Source organism: Zosterops lateralis (genome assembly GCF_965231275.1).
Source record: "Zosterops lateralis genome assembly, chromosome: 2".
NCBI classification, from domain to species: domain Eukaryota; kingdom Metazoa; phylum Chordata; class Aves; order Passeriformes; family Zosteropidae; genus Zosterops; species Zosterops lateralis.
In genome coordinates, this window is record NC_139763.1 from 30,317,232 (window position 1) to 30,341,217 (window position 23,986).

General features: G+C 39.2%; 1 protein-coding gene across 1 annotated transcript in view; it reads right to left on the reverse strand.

Moving 5' to 3' along the window:
* Window positions 1-2,299: 2,299 nt before the first annotated feature.
* SLC9A2 (solute carrier family 9 member A2) overlaps window positions 2,300-23,986 on the reverse strand; it is a gene marked incomplete at its 5' end in the record, with an annotated part of 35,614 nt that continues 13,927 nt past the window's right edge. The window contains 9 exons of the mRNA XM_083884926.1: window positions 2,300-6,405; window positions 8,462-8,552; window positions 10,448-10,579; window positions 11,474-11,570; window positions 12,168-12,329; window positions 13,762-13,832; window positions 15,133-15,222; window positions 17,766-17,968; window positions 19,426-19,643. Of these exons, the coding sequence (XP_083741052.1) occupies window positions 6,035-6,405; window positions 8,462-8,552; window positions 10,448-10,579; window positions 11,474-11,570; window positions 12,168-12,329; window positions 13,762-13,832; window positions 15,133-15,222; window positions 17,766-17,968; window positions 19,426-19,643 (1,435 nt within the window). The 3' untranslated portion in view covers window positions 2,300-6,034. The remainder of the gene's footprint in view (window positions 6,406-8,461; window positions 8,553-10,447; window positions 10,580-11,473; window positions 11,571-12,167; window positions 12,330-13,761; window positions 13,833-15,132; window positions 15,223-17,765; window positions 17,969-19,425; window positions 19,644-23,986) is intronic.

Below are 23,986 nucleotides of genomic sequence, written 5' to 3' on the forward strand. Positions count from 1 at the left end.
AACCATGGAAGTCCAGAGAGTGAAGATTCAATGACATTCCTGCAGATACAGAGATGTGATTTCCTGTTTTGAGGGAGGAGCAGTTGCAGCTAATTTTTGCCATGATCTAGTGGGCAAACTACTGAATTACTCGGCTGTTTCTTGAATCCAGTTGCAGTATCTTCTGTAGGAGACTCTAACAAACCAGATCTGAATATGGACTAAAGGAAAACAGTTTCTGCCAGCAAACCAGTGCAAATTAAGATTTTTCTCTTTCTTGCTGTTACTTTATTTTGGGTTGGTTTTCTTGGGCCTCTAGGAAGGGTTGGGGTTTGGCTTGGTTTGTTAGTTTTTTTGGTCTTTGCCCTTCAAATCTTTCCCTTTGGTAAGTGACTTTTCTGACAATCTTGATCAGCTTATTTTGAAGAGGCTGTGTATATGTACTGATTTTGTTGCTTTTAAATGATGAAGCAAAGGTAAGATTTTTTTTTTTCTTTTGGGATAGGCTGTGTACTTTCAAAGAGATCCTTTATAAACATATCATGTTGGGGGCGGGTTGACCCTGGCTGGACACCACGTACCCACCAAAGTCACTCCCCTCTGGAACTGGACAGGAGAGAGGAGAGAAAATATAACAAAAGACTCATGAGTTAAGAATACTGATTACTGTCATGAAAAAAATAGACTCAACTTGGGGAGATAGTTGAATTTATTACCAATCAAAATCAGAGCAGGATAATGAGAAGTAAAATAAATCTTAAAAACACCTCCTGCCACCCCTCCCTCCTTCCTGGGCTCTACCTCCTTCCCTACTGCAGTGCAGGGAGACAAGGAGTGAGATGGTCAGTTCCTCACACTTGGTGTCTGATGCTGCTCGGAGAGAAGAGTCCTTCCCCTGCTCCAGCGTGGCATCCCTCCCACAGGAGATAGTCCTCCATGGACTTCTGCAATGTGTGTCCTTCCCACAGTGACTCAGTTCTTCCCTACAGTTCTTCACTAACCTCTCCAGCGTGGGTCCCTTTCCACAGGGCACAGGAACAGACTGCTCCAGTGTGAGTCCCCCACAGACCCACAAGTCCTGCCAGAAAACCTGCTCTACCATGGGCTCCTCTCTCTCCATGGGTCCTGCCACAAGCCTGCTCTCATGTAGGCTTCCCATGAGGTCACAGCCTCTTTTGGGCATCCACCTGCTGTGACATGGGGTCCTCCAGAGGCTGCAGGTGTATCTCTGCTCCCTGTGGACCTTCAAGGACTGCAGGGGCACAGCTGCCTCCCCATGGTGTCCACCACAGCCTGCAGGGCTCAAGAGCCTGGAGCAGTTCCCTCCTGCACTGACCTTGGTGTCTGCAGGGTTGTTTTTCCCACTCCTCTCTTCTCTGGCCACAACTGCTTCTACAAAATAACTTCTTTTTTTTTTTTTTTTAATGTTAGTAGACACTGATTGTCTTGGCCATGGCCAGCAGTGGGTCCACCCTGGAGCCAGCTAGCATTGGCTCAGTTAGATAAAGGGAAAGCTTCTTGAGCTTCTCAGAGAAGCCACCACTATATCCCCCCTGCTACCAAAACCTCACCATGCAAACCCAATACACCAGTTCAGCAGACTTCCATTTCTTGTCCAGTTTTCTTTCTTCTGAATTTACTCACTGCAGCACCATCACAGTGCTCAGTACCATTCTCATCTTCTGAGTAGATAATGCAGCAACAAAATAGGACCAGCACTGTTTATGATCTGGCTTGCTCATTAGTTCATGTTCTCTCTAGTGCCATTACATTCCTGCTGCTGGGAACCTCTGTGGGTGCTGCCAGTGCCAATCTGGTTATCGGTGTTGCAGGATACTCTTGGGTAAGGGATCCTTTATAGCCTGGAACTTTGGCATTTGAAAACCCAAGACTTGCCTGTGCTGTTACTGCTATAATATTGAAGACTAATTCACAAAGAGCTGATCATGAATCTTGTAAGCTCATGAATTTTGTAGGAGTGTACTGGAGCCTGAACTTTGAGAGTCATATGATTGTAAATGGAGGTCAGACTGCTTTTAGAAATGAAAGAGCATACAGCTTATTTTTAAAGGAAGTCTTGAAAAACTTCTGTTTTAATTTACAAAGATAAAATCATGTAAAATTTTAATTTTTTTAAATCTCAGCACCAAGGAAATATTTTTTGAGATGTGATACACAGTAAGAATCAGTCTTCCATTCTGTTAGATAGCTAATTAATAGGAGGTCTCAGAGAGGAAAAAATGAAGCTGAAATATTTAAAATTTCTTCTTCTTTTGAGGCAAAAAATTACTTTTTGAAACAAAACCCATGGCAATTAGGGTGCCTTATTTATGGACATTAACAAGGATATTTTTATTGGATCAGAACTCCTGTGGTACAAAAAGCATTCCAACATCCAATTTCAAAATCTTTCATCTTTTCCTCAGGGGGTGGGGGATATTGACAGAACTTGGACAATTTTGGAAATGATGAGCAGCTGAAGCATTTCTTGGAGTGTCAGCTGTCTGGAATTGGTAGACTTGGCAGCTCTTGAAAAAGTTGGTGCAGGGTGCAGTGTGTTTACTTCCAGAGTGCCCAAGATACCCTTCACAACAGCAGGCATGTCATTTTGGCAAAAAAATTAACTTTGTTTTTCCATGTTATTTCTATGTGGCTTTAGCACAGAAGGATATTCTCAAATTTTTAAATTGTTATGCAGCAAGGTTTTCTTTTGTTGAACTGGTTTCAGTGGAACTTGCAGTTATACTTTAGTACAAAGTAGGACAGCCCTTAAAATTTTAGCTCTTTTAGCAAATTATTCTTGGGTTTTTTTCAAGTATCTGCCTAAAAAGGTAACCGGGTGTCTGTCTCATCTAGGCCTTGTTATACCTACTTTCTTATCCTATTTCAATTTATAGACTTCTCAGGAGCTGAAGGGGAAATCCTGAAAACCCTAATTCAGTGTGGAACTGTATTTTCCCACTGGCCCTAAAACTGTACTTTCTTCATCAAAAATGCATTAAAATATCTATCTATACTACAGAGTGAACTGGGGAGTCCATCTGGAAACAAAGTATTTGTATGTGGCTTAGGCAAGTTTCCCAGTTACTGCTGAAGATCTGGTTTCCTTGAAAAAAGGAAGAAACATTGTCCTCAGTCAATACACGACTTTCCCCATCAGATGGTGCTCGAGGACAGATTTATTGGCATTTCATTCTACAGCAGACAAACTGATACAACATGAAGGATGTGGCTCCTCTGCAGGCTCAAAAAAAAAGTGGTCATGTGTTTTCCCTTTGCAGGAAAGAAAAGGAATGAAAAAAAAAATAAAACAAAATAAAATAAAAATAAAAAAGTGAACCTCTGACCCAAACCAGAGTAACAGTTGAATGGTAAGAGCTACCTGGAACAACACCTGTGTCACCTGATACTGTCATTGCTACTGAAAAGGAGAGTACCCAGAAATCAGTTCCCAGATACGGTGAAGATCTGATTCAGCAATGGTGCAAAATAGCCTTAAAAGGGTGGGAAGACCAGAACTGAGGAAGCAGAGGGTACTCTCAAGGACACAGAGTCCCAGGAGATTTGCAATTCTGCTTCACAATGTGACCATTCTGTGGTATTCTGTGGATTTCAAAGTGCTTTGGAAAGGTAAAAACATGCTGTTAAGTTTTCAAGCACCAAGAGCTTAAGACCATATTTCATAAAAACGACCTTCAATTTGATGTCCTTGTACTATGGGGCACCACTTTAAGCACAAATAATATGAGCATGCCCTGCATTAATGGGCAACCAGCATAGCAGTAAGGTTCCTGAAACCGGCATTCATTATTTAAAATTGTGCCATAAAAAATAACAACTTTTGGAAAAAAAAATGAAAGGCAGCTCTCCCCAGATAGAATCCAAGTGCTTCGTCATTACCAGCACATGAAAAAGAAAATTCCATGGAGAGTGAACTAAATTTTGATGTGCATTTCACATTCATTTACTTTGGTCAGATTTCAGATCAGCTCAATATAAAACAGCTAATCTAAACAGCCTGATCTGTAAGGAGAATGTTGTTTCAAAACTGAAATCAAAACTCAAGGGTTTTTTTCTTTTCAAACATGATCCAAATAATGCAGTGACATAGCATTCCCTGACAATTTTACAGATGAAAGTACTTTCCTGTTGAAAGGCAAATTTAAATATGTTTTTAAAACTTGCTGGCTTTGTTTGAACCCAAATTTATTTCCAAATAGGAACTGATCATTAGAGAACAGCTAAGTATTGATTTCCACAATAATAATTTGTTGAGAATAGCCATGAACATTTAACTGAGGTCTATGGGGTTCACACAGCCATTCCTCTACAGCTTAGACTATGCATTTGCCACTCAGCAGAATTTCCCATAGCTGGAACAGAGGAAAAACACTAAAAGACCTGTGCTAATGAAAGAGTTTAGGAAGCTTTGATATTTCAAATACATACATGAAATAAATATTTTGGAAATGCTGTTAGAAGAAGGAAAGTCTTACATCCCCATTAATCAACCCCCACCCACGAACATTTGAAAGAAATCTACTTTGTGGTTTTAAAAGGAAACTCTGATTTTTAATAGTTCTTTCAAAACAAGCTTAAATAAAAAAAATAATCTTATTGCCCACAGATTTAGAAATGTGCTAATGAAAGAGAAAAGTTATGATTTCACAGTGTACATTCTTCAATGAAAGTTATCAATTTTGTAACAAGTAGAAAGAAAATTATTTCTGCATTGTACAGAAATGTGTATCTGTGCTAAAGCAAGCTCAGTACTTAAGTGGGACAGAAAGTGCAAATTCCTGAGAGCTACAGTTAAGTATCATTTATTTTAATGTACCCTCCCTTCCCATATGCCCTCAAATGGCAACCATTGATGCTAGGATCAAGAAGTCCATGTTATTAAGGTGCACACCGACTTCAGCTCATTCCAGGGCCCCACTGTGCTACTTTTCTGTAAAAACAAATTAGATGGAACATTTTTGCTCCTTGGAGTGCATAGCTCAGACAAAGAAAAGATTATCTTTCCCCTTTTACAGATGAGGAAACAAAAAGTAAAACAAATTAACCAGAGTCACAAGCATGAGTTGAATGAACTTTCTTGAGTCTCAGTGGTCCCCGACTCAAACAGGAGACTGCTCGCTTTGTCTACGCGCAGTGTTCTGCAACTATTCTACTGCTGTGTTTTCATTACATTGCAACCAAGTAACTAAGGTGCAAAAAAGCAATTTTGATTCAGAACATTATTTATCCACTTGAAGTTTTCTGGTTTTAGGCCTTCTGGTGTCTTGCTAAGTGCTCTCAGTTCTTGCTGACATGAGTGAAAGCCAAGGTAGTTCAGTTTTTCTTTGGTGATACTTAGTACCTTTAGAAGGTAACATATTGCCAAAAATTCAGAAAGTAAAAATTCAAGCTATTCAGGTCTTTGTTGCAAGTCCTTTTTGTAAGCTGTATTTGCAATTCTGCCCCTACAGCTTGTTTCTTCTCTTCTTCCTCTTTTTCTGCATCAGAGGTCTTCAAACAAACTAGGCTTCAGGAATATAATTATTCTTCTTTAGAAGTCTATATGATAGGTGCAGTGTGCAATGTTCAGTGTTATTCTTGTTGAAGCTCTGGTTAAAACAAGTATTATTGATTATAAATAAAATCTGAAATGATACACAAGTTTGGGGGTATTTTTAAGAATCCATTCATCACTGGACTTTTAACAATGATTTCAGTGGAAAACTGGGTATTGAACCTTCGTGACTAGGTTCCATGAGAGATGATGTGATAAGGCACATTTCCATACTATTTTAACAGTGGAAACAGTGTAATTAAATTAAAGCATTGCCACAGGTTATTTATAAAAGAGATACATTTTTTATGTCTAACTTTGCAATTGTTCCAGTATTCCTTTCACTTAGTTAATGGCATTGACTTAGCTCAAATGAAAGTGGTTAGACCCAGATTGAGGCTTGTTTTGTTTTTTGATGGATCCCATAGTCTGATCAGATAGTTTAGAAACCTAATTCAATATGTCTGTGGTTTATTATCAATAGTTCTCCTTTGGCTATGTTCAGTACAGCTGGTTCTCAGGCTTATTTCTCTGCCTGTCCCCTTGCGATGCCTGCCTAACTAACCGTGGTGGTGGCATGGGTCTCGCTGAGCCGTGGTCTGCAGTCAAATCTTCCCTGCTCAAAGTGCCAAATCTTGGTCTGGTCAGCAGCGGCTGCCTGAACCCAATGGATGGCTGAGGCAACGTGCTTGGGTCCTGCTGCTCCCCTCGGCCGTCCTGGCTCCCATCAACTTCGTTCTTCCACTCCACCCTAAACTCAGGTAGTGGCCTCTGTTGTCTCAGTCTCTGGTCTCTCAAGATTTTCCCTGCTCTGGGCCTCAGATTGAGCACTGTGGTAGAAGCATCCAACTCAGAGTCACTGCTGTCACCCACTGTTAATTGAAAACAAAAGTATAGTTTTAGGTGTAGAATATAACTGTTTCAGGAGTAATTGACTAACGGCACACTGAGCCCTTGCAGCCATATAATAATTTCCCCATGTTTTTCTATATTCAGTGCTTTCTGATTAGACCCAGTAACAGCCTCTTAACTCTGCCAAAATAGGGGATAAATATGATTAAAAAACCTTCCTACCCTCAAATGTGTGATTTTTAGAAAGGCCTCACTCAGCTGCTTCTTGATTGCCAAAATGTTCCCTTGATTGAAGTAACATTTCCCCAGTTCTGGGAAATTTCCAGTACACTGGACAGAAACAAGCTGCCCCTCTCTGAGCTTAGGGTCTAGTCCCTGCTTACATCCAAGCAGGATTTTAAAATTAGATTTCTGAGCCTCACATCTCATGAAATCTAAACCGAGAGGCATTTCCAGAGCACACGTGTACAGGGGCTCTAGAAACTTGACTTTGGAAAAGAAGCATCAGTACCAGGAAAAGGATCTCTCGAGGTCAATGTACAGATGGGTGGAAATATCCCATCCTTAATAAGGCTGAATGTAAGACATGAAACAAAATGAACAGGGCAAATCTGATAGGTTCAGGTGCTACAGACTCTTCCTCCCACTCCCAGCAGAGCAGGATATGCTCTAGGGAAAGCTGGAACAATTGTTTAGGGAATGCCCTTAAATGGTCATTGCCAGGTAAACCAAGCTGGAGATTGGCTGGATGTGCACATGTGCATATATTTTTCCCCAGCAGACTTCTTTAAAAAGAATTAACATCTTCATCGAAACTTGCACACTTGAGTCATCTGATAATCATTTTAACAATAGTTTGTGAATGCCTCAGATTTGTTCTTAAGACTTAAATCAGATATGGTGTTTTTAAATATATCAAAGTAAACAACTGTGTATTGTGTAACTGTCATAGGAACAACTTAGATTAGAACAACTTAGAACAACTAGCCTTCAATTAGAACATAGAACAACTTAGCCTTCATGTTATTTATTTTAAAAAGGTGAGGAAGAAGTCAACAAAACATATCACCATGTAATTATCCATTCACCCAGATAATTATATATCAAGGAAGGTCTTCATCAGACTGTGTTTTCAGGCTTTTTCCCTTCTAAATATGTCAAATAATATATTTTTGACAATTGAATAACCTGCAGGCATATTTTCTCTTTAATGCTAGGTGACAGTAGGTGACCTCTGCAGATTAACTACAGAATAAAAGGCATCCTACACTCAGGAGAGCAAAGATATCACTATTAACAGACAAAACCACATTCTATTGTTAAATTAATTGAGAATAATTAAATTGGGAAAACTAACTGGGGTGGAGATCAGGAAATTTTAGCAACTCCGCAGAGAATACTTCTTCCCAGCAAGACAACTCTTCATGAAAGAAATTGCTCCTGGGTATGATATAAGCATGGTAATAAAACCAGTAACAATCAAAAGTAATATAGAGAACTGGGAAAAGTTTTCACATCAAATATTTGTACTCCAATAGTTTTGGTGGGGTTTTTTTGGTTAGAGGTACAATATAAAACCTTTGTGAGTTTAGGCAGGGAAAAAAATAGCAGTTTGGCTGTAAACCACAGCATTTTCAGCATGAGAACAATAAACTAGAATGAATGTCCTCATTACCCTCTCTGATTTGGTTCTCAGAGCAGTGTCCTCTACCCTGACCCCAGAAGAAAAAGAACCAAATAGGCTCATAGTCCAGGAGAGATATCTGGACATTATGGAATAAATATGAGGAGAATGAGCCATGGGAGTGTTCCTGGTGCAAAAGTGCAGCAGGCTGCTGCTTGCTGACATGAGGAGATGTGCTGGGAGGAGTATGCCAGTATGGAATAGGAAGTGAGGAAGCCCCACAAAACCCTGCTGTCCAGGGCATTTCTCTACACTCACATTTCTGCTACAGGACACACTGCTTTAAATGCTCTAATTTGTTGATTTCTCTACATCATCCCTACAAAAACCTTCCTTCTATGTAAGAAAAATGACTGCAGCACAGTAAGAGAAAAGCAGAAAAATTTCATTACCTCTGGAAGATGTTTTATTTCTCACTCGCAGTTTCTCTGGGAGTTTAGTGTTTTTAGGAAGTGAAAGGAATCTTTTTGTATTTGCTGCAGCCTGCATGCAAAGAAAACCAAAACATTTTAAGTCACTGCAGCCTAGTGTACCTGCATATTGCATGTTAAGATACACAACTGAGGCTTGAACAGGTTTATGTAGCTAAAGGGCTGGAGAGTAGTTTTGGATTAGCTAATACGTGATCTTTTACTACACAGTCAGTGTTGATTGCTGGCTGAAGTCTGTGCTAAGGTAAGGACTGAATAATCTCAAGCAGTTTAATCAAATGAAAGCCTAGTGATATGCCCTCTGAGATCAGAGTTAATAAATGTATGGTCTCTAACCTCAACCTTGTCTGCACAGGTTTTCCCAGAAAGGCAAATGCTGCAAGCATGGCACTTCATGCAGCTCCATGTTTAAAACTCGATTAAAACTTTTTATTAGTCAGCTGCAAAAATTTGGGTGAGACTGAAGCTTGGGCTCAAGAACTAATCTGTATTCTGATCCTGCAAGCACTTTATACATATAAATGACTTTATACAGTTGACTAGTCACATTGAAGTTGATGAGGAAGTTAGGCATCAGCATGATCATTTACCAGTTCAGGGCGTAAAATCTTTGTTTTCCCCAGACTAAGATTTAAAGACTCTGGGAGCAGACCACACTTCATACTTCCTGGAACATGAGATGTACTTTCTAGGACAAGTTGCTTTTTTTAAATTCAAAAGTTTCTCAAGTACATCCTTTCTTACATTTGCTACAAGATTTTTAAAATCTTTACAGTCTACCCGCTCTCCTCTGCTCATACAATTACTTGTGGCAAACCCAAAGGGACCCTGAAAGGAAATTTATTTTCCCTCAGAGATTTTTCCTCTTTGTATTCTTATTCTTCTCCTCTTTCTCCTCTTCCCTCTGTGGAGATTTATCCAAGGATAATTATTCTTAAAATTATAGCCAGTGTGTTTTATAAAGTTATCAGACATCCTTTTTCTCTCCGTGCCCCAAAAGTCCTGCTGAGTCTCCTCACTATTCTACACAGTAAACAATTTAATTGTATGAAAAAAGATAGCATATGTAATTGTGGTTGAGAGGAAAAAAAAAATCATTCAGGAACAGTCTTATTGTCATAACACCACAGTAGCTCTGGTAATGATCACCTATGAGACACAGCCCTTTTGGAGATACTATTCCAGCCTCCACTTCTGAAGGACAACTGTATCAATGAAGACAACAGTCATTAAGTATTCCTGTAACATGAAAATACATATTCACAGGATGGTTAATTTTCTTGATACCTGATATGGCCCAAAGGATCAGTTTCCCTGCCTAATTACTGTGCTCCATTTCAATACGGTTAGAAGTAGAATAGCAGGATTGCCTCAAAGAGCCAAATATTATCATGCCACAGCAATTCTTTTAAGTGGAAGTTTTCCTAACCAGTGTCAAAATCTAAAGGCCTAACTACATTTTATGAATACTAAAGAGCACACAGTATTTTTCAAGTGAAGAGCTTGCTCTGACTGATGCGGTCAAAATCCCTCTCCTATATTTTGGAGCTTATTGTAAGTAGCTTTTTCATCTCAAATTCATTTTTAACCTTTAATGATCCACACTTCATCAAAATTCTGATAGAGAATACTGATCATACCTACACTGCGTACAGAGCCTGTCCAGCTTCTCTGAGGTAAAATTATGGCAGCAGATCCCACTCCCATAACCCCTTCTACAAGACTGAAACTTTGCTGACGGTATCAACACAAATTAAGGGGCTCATGCGTGCAACTCAAGGTCTAAATGTGATATTATATGTGCAGTTGTCTTCCAAATTCAGGATTTTTTCCTGCATGTCAGAAGACTGTTTTCTCTGTGTGACAGTTAGCTACAAAGAGCTGCTTAAAGTAAAAATTAAAATTTAAAAAAAAAAATCCCCAAAAAACACCACAAAATGCAAGTACCGGTCTTTCTCTTGACAGGCTGTTTGTTTTCCTCAGGCTCTCCCTGAGGCTGTGCCGGCGACGGATCAGAATTTCTTTGGCCTGCTTTTCACTTGCATCTGCAGCCAGGCTATGTCGGTTGTAGGACATTGTCTGAAATAGAAAAGCAGTGATCACAGCCTGAAAAGCACGATGTCAAATGTGTTGGACTATATGAACAGGGAAAAAGAAGCTTTTTGCTTTAAATAAGCATCATAAATCCTTGTGAACAAGATCATATTGAAGATGATTAAGAACAAGAAAAATAATTATGCTGAGAATGTTTTTATTCATCTGCTTCACAACCACCTGGGCTTTTTTGTTCATTTTGCTTCATTTTTTTAACCTGCTGATATTTATAATAGATAAAATGAAAAGAAAGACAAAATGAGAGAAGCTGGCTTAAAACTGTGTTTACTCCCACACTGCAGTGGCTTGGTCAGTATGTCAGTAGAGGATACATTTGAAAGTGATGAATCCCCTAGAGGGAAATCATTTTTACCTCCAGCAAGCTGAAGCTTGCTCTATTTTTGAATGTTTTCCAAGGGCTCAGGCATTCAAACTACTTAGCCACAGGAAGATAAATGTGAAATGTCCTTTTGCTTTTATTTCACTATTTTTCCAGTTCATCATCTCTGCTCTTAATACAAACAACTTTACAACTGGAGGCAAATATGAAATCTAATCCCATATCACAAAGTGAGATACAAGTAGACAGTGTTGGGTTGAATTGGCACCTATGATCCTACTTTAATACTGTAGGTACATCAGAGGTAATAAGACAAAAACATTAGGCCTTATAAATAGTATAAGATCAAGTACACAAAGGAATGTGAATATGCTACTTGTACATATGACAGGATATGGATTCAAGTCAACAGAAGTAAATAAGAGCATTATTTGTTATTATATGATAGAGCAGATGTACTAGCTCAAAGATGTGTTAGGAAGATAATCAGTATATTAGAAGAGCAGTGAGATATTTATGTGACAAAAGTTCATCCTTACTCGATGTCGTATTTGGTAGAGATTCTTTGTTAATATTTCTCGCATGTTTTCCATTTCAGTGGGAGAAAGGGGCTTTATCTTTCCTTCATGATAGTCACTGTGGCAGAATGAAAAAAAAAAAAAGAAAACAGGGGAGAGGGAGAGAGAGAGAGGAAAGAAGAGAGAGATAATGTTTTTATTTTTATGGTCAGGAATGACATTTGAATTATTTCATTTGTTAGAGGTGGAAACAACCTTTCAAAACAACCAAGTAATACGTGAAAATGTAACATGTAGAAATGGGACCTTGATTTAATTTGAATCTGTGGTAAGACACAAAATGTGATAAAAATTACAATAATTTGTCCATTGTATTTAGGTACTATTCAGAATGCCCCTCAGGCTTCCCTTGTAGCTATTCTCAGCAGACAGGCAGACACATGTTCAAGTCCACCTCCACTCTACACGGCAGATCAATGTTCCATGAGCAGCTGTCCCAGTAAAACTGCACACCCAGGAAGAACACAGCATTTCATGTGAAGCTACAGGCAAAAGGCTCTGGTTTCACATTCTCTTACTGTCCTCTTACTGCTCTGGTGACATTAGGACGCAAAGTATCCTAAGTCAAAGTGATTATCCTGCCTACAGCCTGGGCTGTGAAATAAATTATGTGACCCAGATGAGAGGCTTGGCCATGCTGGCGTTGCTTGCTTACCTGAGAGACACTGATGATGGGACCTTGCTTATCATTCCACTCTCTGCCATTTCAATGGCATGCTTGATTTCTAGCTTCTTGTATAAAGAAACAATGCTGGATTTGGGCTGGTTCTCACGGATTAGAAGTCTTCGCAGGTATTTATTGTCGAACTTTTTAAACCTGTACATGAGGCAAACCAGCCCAAACAGTTAATTTTTACTCTGCATAGGTAAGGAAAGTCAATATACTGCAGTTAATGAAATTTTAAAGGACTTTATTGTTTGGGAATGTGTCTGTTCATGTTAACAATGTAATGCTGAGTAACCTAAGAAAGGGTCAATTTCAACTTTACTTCAGATAGACAGTCTTAAGCTGTGTTTTGGTTAATATGGTAATGGGCAGTCTCCCTAGAACCAACTTTGAACTTTTAGGTATTCTCTGTTATTAGAAAATATTATTTTTAATTCTCTGTTTTCATCAAGACAAAGAGAACATTAAATATTTACTGTAATAACAAATAAAAGGCCAAAATTTGCATCAACTTCTTTTCCTTTGAAATTTCAGCCTGCTTTTGTAAAACTTTGGAAGTTCTTCCTTTCTCTAAAGCAACTGCACCCTCTTGGATGCTTAGTGAAAAAATACGGATTACAGCTGGTGTTGATTTTGCTTGTCAGAAAATATTTTGCCCTGAAGACATTCTGAAATTATTCTTGAATTTGGGTGTGAAGGTCATGAAGAGGTGGGACTCTCTTTTGTTTTGCAATCTTTTCATTAAAGAACTCACATAGACTGGAGGACAACCAGGCTGAGTAAAAAAAAGCTGTACCCATGTCACACATCTGTCAGCAAAGTGTCCTCACTGTGTTGTCCCCAGGTCATTTGGAGAGGGCTCTCCCACCATTTCTGCTGCTGCTATTCTCTCTTTATAGAAAACACTTAAATTCTTGGAGCAGAGACTAGAGGGTGGTGAGCAGTGCCCATGCTTTGGGCCTAAAGAATTTGGGTGTAAACAGAATTAGATCCAACCTAATAATGATGATGACTCAGCAGATAAAGTAAAAATATTAATTATTCAGGTATTGCCAGGGGTAATCTTCTTAACTGATACTAAGTCTTAAGTAATACCATCAAGAGCTGTGGAGCTGCCTGCCATTTGGATCTCATGTATTTCATGCCAGCTGCTGCCTCGATCTTTTCTAGAAGAAATCCAATAGCTTTTGTATGTTTACCATCAAATAGGAACTAACCCATCACTTAACTGCCCTAAGAAATACAGTTTGCAGGAAGACAGCTGGGTGGGATGAAAGGCTCTGCAGATACACAGGAAATGCTCTGCAACAGTCAGAAACATGCGCCCTCAGAAACTACCACACTTCACCCTGGGATCAGAGGGCTGCCTTTCTTCCCAGCTGGAGATTCTGTTCTACTTGCTTGTGGTTTAGTAAAAGACATTGTTTTGCTACTTTCCCTTTGAAACCCACATGTTCTAAAAACAACCATACGCTCTCAAGAATAAATGCTGAAACTTAAATATGATGCCAAACAGTCTTTGTTGCTGCAGAGCCATTTCAGCCTCTCCTGTATAACAAAGAGTTTCAAATGCCACTCTTACTTATCTCTCCAAAAGTTGTGACCCCAGTGTCCGCAGACATCCTCAATTCCAGTCTTCACGTGGTCAAAGAACTAAAGGAAAATATTGGTTCATTACATAAACTTATAGACATCACTTGGCTTGTCCTCAGACCTTATTAGTTTCCAACTTACTTTAAAACAGAAACATCTAGTCACAACTCAAGACAGTGCTTCAGTTTTACCAAAAGCAGTCCAAACCAAGCTCAAAGAGAGAATCTGTTTCTTTCCCCCTGAATCTTCCTTAGCTCACAGCCACAAAAGAACAGTTGCTAATTTCCTTGATGTCAATCTTGCTCAGCTCCTGCCCGAAATAGAAGTTTTTCCCATATTTTTGCTTATTTGAAATTGTCTAACCACTCATTGCTATGCCTGGAACCTACCAAGGCCTGACAGTGAGGCAAGTATGACTTTGTGGAGAAGAGAATCTCAGTGGACAGAAGCTCCCGACATCAGCACCAGCCCCTCAGGATGCACAGACAGAACTGAGAGCTAGCATTAGGTCCTGAGCTCCTATTTTAGGAATTTGTATCAACTGTCCACCTAATATTGAAGCACCCTGTCCACCTAATATTAGAAATACATTCTTCCTGAATCTATTATCAATTATGAAAAACTGAACCGGTTCAGCTGAGGTCTCACTTGATCCTAGAGGCAGCACGTTTGGTTTTAATTCAGGAACCATTGTACAGGTCTCTCAGTCTCAGGGAAAAACTCTGGTAGACATGTCCAAAGGATAAGCTCTAAAAGGACAGACTTTTAGATGCCTAAATTGGCTTCTTTCCCAAATGTGGCCCTCACTATTCCTCACTTTTGAAATTTCAAACCACTTGTCTCAGGTATGCTGCAAGGAGAAATACCTTCAAGGAGATGCATGGTTAATAATCTGCAACAATTGGAAACACACATGTACCAAACATACATCCATAAAAAGGCTGATGATGCAAGAGTTAAGTAAGTTTAAGAGTGTGTTTAGGAGAAGTTTGCATTTGTTTAATTAGATTAACTCAAATGCAGTATAATGTAATTAAATAAGCCAGAGATTTCCCGATGTAGCCAAACTATAAAATAACATGTATCTCATGTGTGAAATAAACTACAGAAAGTTAATTTACTTCTAGATCTGAACAATTAAGAAAGTGAGAGATTCCAAAATAATGATACGTAACAATAACTTCAGTAATTGCCAAAAGTTAAATATAAGCTTTACAATTATTGTGCTTATAAGAGCTATCAAAAAGAAACCTAGTACAACCTTTCCATAATACTGATGCTGAATGCTTGCCTGTCTGAACGTGACTAGGAATTTCATCTATACAAGTGTTTCACCTATGATACTGAGGCTTCAACATACCCTGTTATAAATCTCTTCACTGACAGCAGGCTGCTTTTTATTCGACCTTTTGACATCAAGAAACTCCACTAGTGGGCGAATTGTTATTCCCTGTGAAGAAAAAAAGAACATAATAATTATAAAAGTGAATTCATTCTTTTGATTAGCAGGTTTTGCACTGAGTTATGAAGTCCTTGTCAGCTCAGACTCCATTAATGAAATGGGAGGAACAAAGGGGCACCCTAGAACTGAGAGCTCCAAGAGGGTCAGCCTAACAGAACCTATCAGGAATACATTACCTATCCCTCCATAGTAATTTTAAACACTTTTTTTCAACAACACAAACAAGTTTTGTTAAACATGAATTAATAAACTGATACTCTGCAATTTCAAGATGAACATGTAAAGTCCTCTTTTTTAGTGATTACTTCCAAAATAGATATCCAAAGATATGTAAACAGTACTATTATTGATATCTAAGATCATGAAACTAAGGTTTTTTGGAAATACGTATCCTTGCCTGACCATTCTCAGAGAAAGAACAAAAAGTTTTGGCTATCCTTGAATAATATAATGGTTTTCAACAATTATTTGTGGAAGAATTAACATAATTTGTTTACTTGTACAGACACACTGGCACAGGGGAGAGGAATGAATCTCCTGTAGTGTTGAGATCAGTCCCTACTATCCCAGACATCCAGGTCTTTCCGTAAATGAATCAAGCTTTATCTCAAAAGTAGTTAGGTTTCTTTGCCCCATTGCTCATAATGGAACACTCATCTTGAACCTTATTGTTCTGATAATTAGAAAGCTGCTTCTTAATTGCATCATGGTCACTCTGTACCACTTTGCTCTTGTGCCAACATTTGTCCTTTTAGTTTAAACAGTGTTCACTCCCTCATATAAACAGTAATTATAGTCCCTCTTCTCCTTCATCTTGCTAAGGCCAAGGCATCCTGGTCTCCTTTTACATGACAGGCTTACCAGTCCTGTGATCACTCCAGAACATGCCACTATGCCCTAATGGAAATACCTGTCTCAGTGTGTCCTAAGATCAGATTTGCCTTTCTTCTGTCCATACTGTGTTGTTAACTTAAAATATACTCCATTACCAGCTAGTACACCTGCATCTTTTCCCCTTTCTATTTTTTTCCAAATTAAAGGTTCCCATTTCACAAGAGAAATTCTTCATAAGGATGTCCTTGCAAGAACACATTACTGTTCAATTTCATTCTGTTCCTTTCATACTGCCCCTCAGTTCTTTCTACAAGATACTCTATCTCATGGTCACCATGAGAACACTTTTCAAAATCTGTCATCAAGAAACATGAGCAACAAAAACTCCTACATTTATGTGCCATGGTCAATTAACAAGGGTATTAACTTATCCTTGAGGAATTCCTTTAATCATCTCATCAGCCTATTATCTGGCCAGGGTGTTGAACACTCAAGCAGGTGCCCAGAGAGGCTGGGGTGTCTCCATCCATCAATATATTCAGAACTCAGCTTGACATGGCCCTGAGGTAACATGATCTAACTTGAGGGTGGCCTTGCTTTGAGCACTGGGTTGGACTAGACACCCCTAGAGATCCTTTCTCACCCACAGGACCTTTTGCCTCTATTTCCATTTAAAGAAGGAATTGTAAGCTCATTCCTCATTCATTTTACAGTCACCCTAATGTCAATCTTAACCTCACTTTAATGAGTAGTTACAGTAACAATCTCCTCTATAGCCCCCTCCCCAAAGATTTTACAATAAGCCAGTTAAATGAGATTACTCTAGAAAAAGAATTGCCTTATGAAAGAACGACACCAGGTTTTTCTTTGATAAATTACATTGCATCTCATAGCACATTCCATTTAGCTCCATATTGTAAATTATTCTGTCCTTCAAAATTAGTTGTCACAGTAAAAGTCAACTAACTGACCTCCACCTTGCCCCTTTTCCCAAGCATGAGCACAGATACTTGCTTCCCACAGCACCTTTTTCCATGTAAAAGGCAAAGAAACAAAATTCTATTTTTTTTTCCCACAGACCTGAAATTTCATTAATAGCCGCTCTTATCTCTCTCACTGCTCTAGATAATGACTAGTCTGACATGTTTATTTGATGGGCTGTGCCTCCTCTACATTTTGCAGGTTTCAGTCTCTTGGTCACCCTTGACCAGGCCTTCATGGCCAGGTGGTCATCAGAGACAAGTTCTTCATGACCTAAAACACACCTTTTAGAGGTGCTTTTAGAGAGATGTCCAGCTGGTTTGCAGCATCATTTCCTAACACCCAGACTCCACCACTCTGGGCCCTCAGTGTTTTTAGCTCACTGTGCACTATATCCAACACTGAACTCCTAAACACACAAATTTAAACGTTCTAGAAAAAGGAATTAGTGCTGAGGCTGTACCCAGATTATCTTTTGTCTCTACTCCAACCTCACTAGTCTTAAATACTTAATACTACTTACATGTTAGCATAAGTATTTAGTGTCTGGCATACTTTTGCTACCTGCCTGTGGTATGCATAGCATTTTTTTTTACGACTATGGCAAGTACCTTCAAGTATGTTCCTTACAGTAAGTTAGAACATTTGTTTGTCTACCCATGGCTTAATTACAACCTGTCTGAGAACGAAGAAGTTCAAGAGAAGAAAGGTACTACCTGAATGAAAACAGTAAAGAATATCACCACAATAACAGCAGTGATGAACAATTTCTTCCTGGGAAACACAGCAGGAGGAAGCAGAAATACAAGTGAAAAACAAATTGCTCCTCGGAGACCTCCATAGGCGATAATAAATTGGTCCTTAAAAGTGAGAGGTATTGTCCGAAACACATTAATGATCTGAGTCAGAACAAAAACACCTGAGGGAAAAAAAAACAGAAATACAGAGAGGAGGGGAAAAAAGGGACCTTAAATTACACAGAACTAGCCCATTACATTAATATTTGTTTAAAAATATTTCTGTTTGTTTCTTACCACTTATTTGCTTCTTCAATAGATATTATTGAAGAAATGAAACATTACTTAGCAGCTTGAAGTACCATAATATTAAACTAAAAAGCCCTAGAAACATAATTTTTGAATATATTTAGTGAGCTAAATACCACGGGTCAGTTGGATTTAGGACCTGAAGCAGCTAATAGATCTCTACAAGACAGCTGTCTGCTAGACTACACCTCTAGAACAGCAACAATTCTCTTTGTCACTAGAGACCAAAACTCCTAATTGCTTTTTAACAGAATTTGAGGTGATTTTGAAAACTGGTTTGTCCCTTCCATCAATCTGTGTTTTGAATCCTGCAAACTCCTGTTCACTCAATTTTACTCACACAGACAGGAAGGATGCAGGACTGCGGATGGGGGGAGAAGATGCCAGTGCATGCTGGTGTACCTTGGAAAAAGGTTCCAGAGAGGTGGCAGATTGGAGTAAAGATATAAAGGCAGGTGAAGGGAGCAAGCACAGGGGGCAAGAGCTGTATGGCAATCAGGCTATTTGGCTGCTTTTCAGGATAAAGTACTGACTGTGGAGTTGCAGGTGCAGTAGGAAAATAGTCCAGGTTTCCGCTCTGGAAGGAGACTTGGGAGCTGGATACAGGGTTGCAGATTAAAGTATGACCCACCTTTACATGTGCAGGGACTGAATCATTAGAGATGAAGCTGGGGAGAGGATCAGATTTAAGACCTACCAGCCTGCCCTGCACTTAGCTCTCCAGGTAAAAGAAAAAGAGCTAGTACTGAAAATTCAGAAGGGATCAATTTCTTACAGGAGTTTTTCTTTACACTTCAATTATAGAATTATAGCATTTCCTAGTTTGAAACTATTTATGTCAATGACTGTAAAAATCCCAAAGCTAGTAAGCACAAATTAAAAACAAAACAAAACCAAAAACACAGAAAGAAAACCAAAACAACAACAAAACCCGCCCCCCAAAAAAAAAAAAAAAAAAAAAACAAAAAGCCCCACAAACAAACAAAAAAAAAACCCCACAACCTTTTTAATTGCTGTATGACTGCCAATTCTTTTTACCACAAATTGCTTATTTGTAAATAAATGCTTACTTAAATACATGTATCGTGATTAACAAGGAAACTGTCTCCCACTTTAGGTGGGCAGGATCAGGGAAAAACTGATTTTTAGGTTCCATTTCAGGGAAAGGTGGAAGCTGACCCTCCGATATAAGACATATTGCTAATAGAAAAAACATTCTACAAACTGATGGATCTCCATCTAAATTTTGGCATTTTCTACTTGACACTTGACAAGAGATAAAATATTTCATTTGCAAAGAATACAGACCTGTAGTATGAGACTTACTTACCCAGTGCCCTCCAGATTAAACAGAAGAGGAGGGTGAAGCTAACAAAGGCCCAGTTCCACTCATGGTTCTTCCCAACTGTAGACACACCCATGAAGATGAAGATTAAAGTCTCACTGACACTGCTCAGCATCTTCATGAAATATTTTATTGTTGTGTAGGATTTCTGAGAAACATTTTCCTCCACATATTTATTCATGGTCATGGCACAAGCTGTAATCCTGAAAGGCAAACATTATCCCATATTTCATTGGCTTTTTTTTTTTTTTTTAGCTTCTCTTATATCGACATAATATTATTCATTTTCCATAGTTGTCTTTAAAATGCAAAGCATAATTTATTCCATAACCAATCTCAAATTTACAGGCTTGGTGAACCTACAATTTTGGGCATGATCTTTTTCTGCAATGAGAAGTTTTCTGAGAGGACATCAATGTATGGAGAGTTTTTTCACATACTAAACACACATGATCTGTGCAGGGGTCATTCCAACTCTATTTTGAAAGGGGCAGAGATGAGGAGAAACAGGGACAGCCTTGGAAAACAGGAGTTGCTGCATCTCTTGCTGGTGAGGGGCAACTGCGTAGGTGGAAACTGCATATTGTGGGGCAGGGCAGGACTTCCCTCCTTCCCTACCAGCAGCTGTCCCTCCTCAATGCAGTGACAGTACCCAGCTCCTCTTTCCAAACAAAGTAAGCAGCAAGGCTACAGACGATTTGTCATACTTCACTAGTTTAGGTCTGCTCTGCCTGCACATAGGGCTGAATAGGAGAAAAATACCATCAGAAATCACAATGGTGCTGCTGCACATTTAAAGCTTCTACAAATTAATGAAATGGGTATCTCAGCTGATACATACATGAGAGAAAAGAAAGGAATTACTGCAAATGCATCTACAAGTCCATTTTCTGTGTTAGTAAACAGAGTTTGTTAATCCTCAAGAAAAGCAAGGAATGACATTACTGGTTGTACATCACTTGCTCAGTATGGCTGTCCACAGTACAGGAATGGCTGAGGACCACTCAGCTACACATTTACAAGTTTAAGGGTAGTTAGCACAGCTGGCTGGAGGATAACTTCAAGGTGGTGTCTCAGTGTAGGGAGGAACAGTCTGAGGTGACTAATAATTGTCAGGGAGGACAACTAAGATACATTGTGAAACAGATGTCATTCCTGGTTCTACTGTCTAGGGCAACAATATCTGCTCTGATTTCCCAATTAAAAAAATTATACACATTCATGTATGGGTTCTCAAGTGAAACCATACACACTAAATCTAAACAAAGAAAGAGAGATGTATTTACATTGTCCTTCTGAATACAGCCAACTTGTCTAATGTTATTTATTCCAGTTACACCAGGTTTTCATACATAATTATTTGCTAACATAGCAGATATTTCTTCATGATGAAATCTCTACACTTCTCTCTCTCATGGGGGACGAGGGCAGGTTTGCTAGCATCTCTGAAAATTTCTCTTGAAATCTCCCAAGTTTTGTGGAGATCTAACTGCAGAAACTTCTGCTAAGCATGCTTGACTCCAAGCAAGAGCCCCATCTCTGAACCTCTCTGAACTAAACATCCCTGAATGTGAATGTAAATGGAAAGGCAGACTGGGGCAGAGCTCAGAAAAACCTCAATGACATTATGAACACACATGCCTAGGTTCTTTCTTCTAAATAAGAGATTTTAAAAATATTTTGCAAAGCAGGAGGAATCTCAGAAGCAGCAGTAACTTCAAAAGGACCTTCATAGAGTGAATTTTCCTTGCATTTTGCAAGAGGGAGTCCATAGCAGCAGCTCAGCTTGTAGTCACTGGCAGACTCTGAACACATTTCTCTTGATTATTTAAAGTTAGTTTTGTCCAGAAGTTTTGTTCTCTTACATGGAGCCACATCTACATCCCCAAAGTGGCTGGGCAACAATACTTCCAAGGAACAAGCCTAGGAGGACACATGGACACTGGGAGAGGACACAGTGTACTCTGCTGACCTCTCCCAAGCAGCAGAGACCCTGAATGTACATCAGAGTGAATAAAACCCAAGGAAGGGGATGTGATATGGGGACAGATGCAGTCTGACGGGGCTAATACAAATACAGGCAGAATAGCGCACCTAACCTGGCCCTCACCCAGCATTTTTGTCCACCTGTAGTGGACAAATGGAGAAGGATCTAGTCAGCACAAAATAAAATGTCCATTGATATGTGAAGACCAGCTCCAACCCTAAGCAAACTCCAAATCTAAGGAGGAGGAAAGCCTCACTAAGACTATCCGAGACCCCCACCAATATTTAGTATTAATAGAATTGTCAGCCCTCTCCTCACTGTCAGCTGATTTGACCACGGTCCTGAACAGAAGGATTCTATGTGGTCCACAGGTGGCATGCTGTCTGGGAAGCATCCTGGTTACACATGTTCCACTGTGGAAGATATAATGTAGATTTCATAAGCTTGTAAGCTTTCTCCCTGCAACACTCAGTAGCTAAGGTAACATTTCTAATTTGAGAATGTGGTTAGGATAACAGAGGTCCTGAATTTTTTTACCAATACTGACAAACTGATGATGTTTTTCACAGCTTTTGCCCTTCTTCTGATCTTTCAGTTATCCAGACTGTGGACTTACAACAGATCCCACACTATGTGCCTGAGCAAGAAACTGGGAGAGGACCTGGCACACACATGGATTTTGTCCTGACAAGCAGCAACTTGGTCAGGACATACACTCAAGCCCAGAAGCTGTCAAATACTCCCAGGTTCCTCAGTTTGGACACAGTTCTGATTATCAACCACAGAAGTACATGCACAAATCTTCCCAAACCTATTTAACACTTTGACCCTCCAAAAGTCTCATACTGAATGGCAAACCAGCTCTTCACTGCACTGACACACCTACAAAGATTTCAGGTTATGCCATGGGTTGTGACAACTCTCCTGTGTGTACACTGCTTATTTGCACAAGTGTAACAAATCTGATGCAGCCTGGCTACTCCAGCCATGGTGCTCTCAGTGGAGCTGGCAAGTGCAGGGGCAGCAAAGCAAAAGAGCAAGAAGATAGTGGGTGGGCTGGAAAACAGCCACTTCTAGGCCCACAGTCATTTTAGAGTCCAAAAGCAGCAGCTTAGTGCCCTGAAGCATTAGGACTGTCAGGTTTGCATCAAAGGCACAACAAAACACACAGTACTATTTATTACCTTCTTAAAATAAATCGTTTTCATGATTATAGTAATTTAGGAAAGCCCTGCAGCACGGGGAGCAGGGAATCTTGCTCTGGACGTGGTTTGGTTTTGGAACCTGAGGTAATGGAGACACTGTAAATAGATGTCTGATAAGAATCTGTCACCAGATTAATCAGAATCCTTGCAAGCTGTAACTTAAAACTTCTACCATGCTTAACCACTAGAATTTAAAGTGACAACACTCTTATTTTCAGTCACATTTTGCATTCATTCAATTAGTGTCAAGCAATTGAGGAGTTGGTTCAATGCTGTAAGAAATAAAGATGTATATGATATGTTACTCTTCAGGTAAGTAATATTCCACAGCCAGTCACTGCTCACTTTAGAGTATTTATTTACATTGGAAAAAATGTTGACATCTTTATTTGAAAATTGTACAAGGATATAGTGTTAGAATTTAATATAAAATCAATGTCTTTATGCAAGATTTTATGTATATTACTATGTTCTTCACAAACTAATTTTTTACTGTCACAAAAATCAAAGCCAAAGCTTAGATGTGTTTTTATTTTACAGTTCTTATCCACATACATTAATTCTGGCTTCCAATGTTGTGACCTGAGTAGTTGTCCTGGTCAAGAAGGGGAAGGGAAAAGCACTACATTGCAATTAACCTGCAACATTCTGTACTTCTGAAGAATAAAAGTCTCACTGTATAAACAGTACTGTTTCTGTCAGGACTGCAATAAACTAGGCCACTGGGTTCAATCCTCAAGTTTCCTTGACCTACTAAATTTACAGTAGTTTCAATGTTTGCTCCTTTCAGCCTGCTAATTCATTGTTGGGGAAGAAAAAAAAAAAAAGAAACCTATATTAAAAGTTCTGCTGCTTCACAGACTTTATGAGCAATTAGTAAGCAGAAAATGCAGCATTATAATTAGAAATGGACACAAGCTAATAAAGTTCAGATTCAGACCTGTACATTTTACATCTGTGATCCTCATTCATGCCCAGCTCTAGTCACAGTAGAAACTCTTTCCTTCTGAAGAGGATTTTCTCACTGCAGCTCACAGGGACATGGTTCAGTCCCTTCACTATTTCAGCCAAGTAACCTGGTGCAGGGGTTATATACGGACATTTCAAGAATCATTTGTCCTTAGAATGAGTACACAAACTTATCAGAAGAGGGACAAGTGCCTTTCATTCCCTTCTATTCCTCTGCCAGTGAATTCCTACTTGCCCAGGAATGAGACAGTCTGTGTAAGTATCTTATTTATTTGGTAACACTGTACGTTCCTGCTCATGTCCTTCCCCTAAAGTATGGTACAGCATGTAACCACAAAGTCTCAATGAGTATCTTTATAAACCTGGTTACGAAAGAAGTGGGAAT